The sequence below is a fragment of the Chiloscyllium plagiosum genome, chromosome 17 (genome assembly GCF_004010195.1).
Source record: "Chiloscyllium plagiosum isolate BGI_BamShark_2017 chromosome 17, ASM401019v2, whole genome shotgun sequence".
NCBI classification, from domain to species: Eukaryota; Metazoa; Chordata; class Chondrichthyes; order Orectolobiformes; family Hemiscylliidae; genus Chiloscyllium; species Chiloscyllium plagiosum.
In genome coordinates, this window is record NC_057726.1 from 67,061,789 (window position 1) to 67,067,788 (window position 6,000).

Sequence of the window (6,000 nt, forward strand, 5' to 3'; positions counted from 1 at the left end):
CCATTTTAGCAAAGGGACTGGAATCAATGTATGAGCCCTGATGGACATGGTAAAAGATGCCAAGCTGCACGACGTCTTCAGCACCCCTGCAGACGGAGCGCAGCTTAGATACACCTGGCCACGGGCAGATGGGGCTATCCGCTCCAGGATAGATTACCTGTTTGTGTCCCGAACGCTCTCGGTCAGATCCACCAACGTCAAGCCGGTGTTCTTCTCTGACCACTGCCTCCCGCTGGCCGACTGTCACCTAGAGGACGAGCAGCGGGCTGGTAAGGGAACGTGAAGGGAACGTGGAAGCTGAACACAAAGCTGTTGACCCCAGGAAACATTGAGGAGCTCAAGAGGGATTACGCAGGTTGGAGAACCGTGAAGCCCCTCTTTGAGTCCCCAGCGGACTGGTGGGAAACAATAAAAAGGAACATCAAGAGGTTCTTCATCCTCAAAGGTGTTCAGGAGGCGAGAGAGAGGTGGGAAAACTGTCCCAGCTCCAGGAAAGTATGCAGAACCTGCTACCGCTGCAGACGATAGGGGTCGATGTCACGGAGGACCTCAAGGAAGTGAAGGGCAAGCAAGCTCTTTGCTTTGGAGGCCTCCAAGATACTCTTCCAGTCCAGGGTCCGCTCGGTGGAGCAGGACGAGACGTGCTCACGTTTCTTCTTCCAGAAGGTGCACAAAGAGAGCTCTGTGCTCAGCAGCCTGAAGAAAGAAGATGGCTCGGTAACGTCATCTCAGGCTGACATCATGAGGATCAGTAAATCCTTCTATGCCAGTCTGTATGACCCGAAGCCGACCGACAGCACGGCTTTCCAGTCGTTCCTGTCCTCTATCACGGAGGTCTTAGATGACAGAACACGGGAGACACCGGACCAGCCGCTCTCTCTGGACAAGCTGACCAAGGCCCTCGAGTCCTTCGAAAAGAATAAAACTCCTGGAAGCGACGGCTTACCGGTCGAGCTCTATTCCGCTCTGTGGGACTTGATTGGCCGGGACCTGCTGGAGGTGTATGTCAGTATGCTTCGGGCAGGTACCATGAGTGAATCCATGAGGAAAGGCATCATCACCCTCGTCTACAAGCGGAAGGAGGAGAGGGAGGAACTCAAAAATTGGAGACCAATCTCACTGTTAAACACAGACTACAAAATCTTGTCAAAGGTCATCGCCAACCGGGTCAGGTCTGCTAGGATCGATGATCCACCCTGACCAAACCCGTGCTGTACCGCTGAGAGTCTCGCACTCCTCGGGGATACGATCGCCTACGTGCAGGACAGAGGGTTGGACACCTGCCTCATCAGCCTGGACCAGGAGAAAGCCTGTGACAGGATATCACACAGGTATATGAGAAATGTGCTCTCCAAAATGGGCTTTGGGGAGGGAATCTGCAATTGGATCAGACTGCTCTACACCAACATTATCAGTGCAGTTTCAATCAATGGGTGGGAATCAGATAGCTTCCCAGTCAGATCTGGAGTCAGGCAGGGCTGCCCTCTCTCTCCTGCCTTGTTTGTGTGCTGCATAGAGCCATTTACCGAGTCCATCAGGAAGGATGCGAGCCTGAGAGGGGTGACTATTCCTGGCTGCGGGGGCCTCCAGGTTAAGGCCTCCCTGTACATGGATGACGTCGCTGTTTTCTGCTCGGATCCGCTGTCCGTGCACAGACTCATGTGCATATGTGACCAGTTCAAACGGGCCTCGGGGGCCAAGGTAAACCAAGGCAATAACTGGGCCGACCAATCCTCGATCCCCTTCACCATCAGGACCAACCACCTGAAGGTGCTGGGTATTTGGTTCGTACGGGTTGGGGCGTGCGCCAAGTCTTGGGAGGAGCGTGTCAGCAAAGTGAGGCAGAAACTGAGCAGATGGAAGCTACGGTCGGTCACCATCGCGGGAAAAAACCTGGTCATCAGGTGTGAGGCACTGTCATTGCTATTATATGTGGCACAGGTCTGGCCTATTCCCAGAACCTGTGCCGCTGCAGTCACCCGGGCCATCTTCCAGTTTACATGGAGATCAAAGATGGACCGGGTCCGAAGGGACTCGCTGTACAAAGATCTGGACAACAGGGGAAAAATACACCCAATGCCACCCTCACCCTGATGGCCACCTTTGTGTGTGGCTGCATCAAGCTGTGCGTGGATCCCCGGTACGCAAACATCAAGTGTCACTACGTACTGAGGTTCTACCTGTGCCCGGTGTTGCGAAGGATGGGCCTGGCCTCGCTGCCGCGGAACGCTCCGAGTCGTTGGGCCGTTCTGTATCACCTGTCCTTCATGGAGAAGTTTATGAAGAGAAACACCTTTGACCACAAGTCCTTCAGGAAGTGGTCAGCACGTAGTATCCTTGAGACCCTTCGGGAAAAGGAGAGGGCAGGTCCTATCGAGTGGTTCTCTGAACAGACTGTCAAAGCCATTTGGCAGAATGTCTCATCGCCAGAACTTTCCAACAAGCACCAAGACATGACTTGGCTGGTGGTGAGAAGGGCTCTGCCTGTGAGATCCTTTATTCACGCCCGGACTCTCTCCCACACCGCACGCTGCCCTTGAAGCGGCTGCAGGGGGGACGAGACTGTCACACACCTCCTTCTGGAATGTGCCTACGCAGAGGAAGTCTGGAGAGGAATGCAGTGGTGTTTGTCGAGGTTCGTCCCGAGCAGCGCCATGACGAGGAACTCCGTGCTATACGGCCTGTTCCCCGGGACGCACACCGAGATGAACATCAACTGTGCCTGGAGGATCATCAACTCGGTGAAGGAAGCTCTCTGGACGGTCTGAAACCTATTGATCTTCCAGCTGAAGGAGTTGACCCCGACTGAGTGCTGCAGACTGGCACATTCCAAGGTCCAGGACTACGTGTTGAGGGACGCGCTGAAACTTGGAGCAGCTGCCGCCAAGGCGCGGTGGGGAAAGACCACCGTGTAACATCTGCCTGCCTAAAGAAGAACAGGGGGCCCACGTAGTCATTTGGGCTCCACTGGCGCCTCAGCTAAATATATGGGCATACGATTGAAAAACGTACAGACCTGTATATAAAAATGATAAATTCTGATCTCTGTATGTAAGTGTTTACATATGTATGGCCTGACCAACTGTACAGACCATCAAATTATTTTATGAATAAAGTATATTTTTGAAATTAAAAAAAAATGAACATGCTTTAAATGTTCATGCTATAGAAACAATTTGTCAATCGCATTAAAGCGAATTCGCATTAACGAAACGTGTGTTAGAGCAGAACGACCTGTACTTAAATGAACAACACCCACTTTTAACAACGAGAGAGACTTTAATCACTGCCTTTCACTCCACTTAGTAAACTCAGATGTTATTACCCAGGAGAGTTCACAGCTAGCCTGGCTGATGTCTTTACCATGCCTCCTGGCATTAGATACTTCTTGCTCAGCATGAATCTTTGAAGTGTTGCTGAACAAAAGGATTTCTTCAGGCTCTTTATACACTAGGCTCTGTGCCAAGCGTGTGCCTTATATTTACAATTATCTGTGCACGTAACCAATCCAAGTGTTTTGATCAAATATATGCCTTCTGTGGTAGAGCCAGCCTTTATTCATTTCCTGCAGGTTTAACTCTTAGCCGACCTGCATGACTCTCTCACTCTATTCACATAACAACCCATTGTTCAGCCTCTTATCAGGTCCTATTATCTTCAGCCTCATCCAACAATCCTGAGGCCAGATGCAAGTTCCCAGTTGAAGGGAGTGACAGATGAGGTGTGAAGGTGACAGGCTGTTGGATACTCAGGGGACCTGAGAAAGCAGCCATTGACAACTTATTGTCTTTCCAGGTCCAGGAGGTCTTCATGAGCATCTACAACAGTGGACTCAACGTGTACTCGCTATATATGAACTGTGCTGGCGGAATACCAGGAAGTAACTCACGCTTCCACACAGATCTCAAGAACCTCTTCCGATATTACAACTTTGAAATGCCAAAGGTACTGAACATCTATTTCCATCCTATATATAATCCCAATGGATGCAACCTCTTCCCTCGTGCTGTCACTATATAGAATCCTAATGGATCTGATCTCTTCCCATTCACTCTCACCATACAAAATCCCAATGTATCCAACCTCTTCCTATTCACTCTCACTATATAGAATCCTAATGAACTACCCTCTTTCCACTCACTCTCACTATATAGAATCCCAATGGAGCCAACTTCTTCCCACTCACTCTCACTATATAAAATCCCAATGGATCCGATCTCTTCCCATTCCCTCTCACTGTACAGAATCCCAATGAACTACCCTCTTTCCACTCACTCTCACTGTATAAAATCCCAATGGATCCGATCTCTTCTCTGTCATTTTCACTGTACAGAATCTGAATGGATCAATCACTTCCTGCTGTCACTGTACAGAATCTCATTGGACACAGCTTCTTCCCAGTCACTCTCACTGTATAAAATCCCAATGGATCCGATCTCTTCCCACTCACTCTCACTGTACAGAATCCCAATGAACTACCCTCTTTCCACTCACTCTCACTGTATAAAATCCCAATGGATCCAATCTCTTCTCAGTCACATTGACTGGACAGAATCCGAATGGACCAATCTCTTCCTGCTGTCACTGTACAGAATCCCGTTGGACACAGCTTCTTTTCACTATACAGAATTCCAATGTACCCAAACACTTCCCTTAACTCCAAATTGACAGAATCCCAATGACCCATTCTTCTTGCATGTATGGATTTCTTGATCTTATTGTCAATTAGTCACCAATTAAGGAGACTATCTCGTTCATTGTATAAATCATTTTTGCCCATCTTCCTGTGACCCACTGGGTTTAATTGTCTTTGGAAGTATGTGCATCTCTGGGGTATCTGTACTCTCTGTTACTCACATTTTCTTTTGCTCTTGTAGCAGAATGCAGCTACATCAAAGAACATGGCACCTCCATGTATCAATGATACCGCTCAGTGGACCTGGCTCAATCGTGCAGATGTAAGGCAGGCTCTGCATATCCCAGACTTTGTCCAACCTTGGGAACTCTGCAGGTAAAAGAACATGTTTGCAAACAGACAGTATCGTATCTGCAAGGTACACCTTTGATTCGTATGGCTTGATTTAACATCTCATCCAAAGATGGCACTCCTCACACTGTGGCACACCCTCAGTACTAGGAGAAAGTGAGGACTGCAGATGCTGGAGATCAGAGCTGAAAAATGTGTTGCTGGAAAAGCGCAGCAGGTCAGGCAGCATCAAAGGAGCAGGAGAATCGACGTTTCGGGCATAAGCCCTTCTTCAGGAATGAGGAAGGTGTGCCAAGCAGGCTAAGATAAAAGGTAGAGAGGAGGGACTTGGGGGAGGGGCGTTGGGAATGCAATAGGTGGAAGGAGATTAAGGTGAGGGTGATAGGCCAGAGAGGGGGTGGGGGTGGAGAGGTCGGGAAGAAGATTTCAAGTCAAGAAGGTGGTGCTGAGTCCAAGGTTGGGACTGAGATATGGTGGGAGGAGGGGAAATTAGGAAGCTGGAGAAATCTGCATTCATCCCTTGTGGTTGGAGGGTTCCTAGACGGAAGATGAGTCGCTCTTCCTCCAGGCGTCGTGTTGCCATGTCCTTGGCGGTGTGGGAGGGGGAATTAAAATGTTCAGCCACGGGGCGATTGGATTGGTTGGTGCAGGTGTACATTGGGGACAGGCTGCCTAATTGCAGAACGTTTCAGTGAACACCTCTGGGACACCCGCACCAACCAGTCCAACCGCCCCGTGGCTGGACACTTTAACTCCCCCTCCCACTCCGCCAAGGACATGCAGGTCCTTGGCCTCCTCCATCGCCAGACCCTGTCAACACGACGCCTGGAGGAAGAGCGACTCATCTTCTGCCTAGGAACCCTCCAACCACAAGGGATGAATGCAGATTTCTCCAGCTTCCTCATTTCACCTACCCCCACATAATCTCAGTTCCAACCCTCGGACTCAGCACCACCTTCTTGACCTGCAATCTTCTTCCCGACCTCTCCGCCCCCACCCCCCCTCTTGCCTAT

The 6,000-nt window shown here is 50.0% G+C and overlaps 1 protein-coding gene across 1 annotated transcript in view; it reads left to right on the forward strand.

Moving 5' to 3' along the window:
- The window catches only part of LOC122558590 (lysosomal protective protein-like), a 25,673-nt gene that overhangs the window by 12,744 nt on the left and 6,929 nt on the right, over positions 1-6,000 (forward strand). The window contains exons 7-8 of the mRNA XM_043707363.1: positions 3,796-3,945; positions 4,878-5,011. Of these exons, the coding sequence (XP_043563298.1) occupies positions 3,796-3,945; positions 4,878-5,011 (284 nt within the window). The remainder of the gene's footprint in view (positions 1-3,795; positions 3,946-4,877; positions 5,012-6,000) is intronic.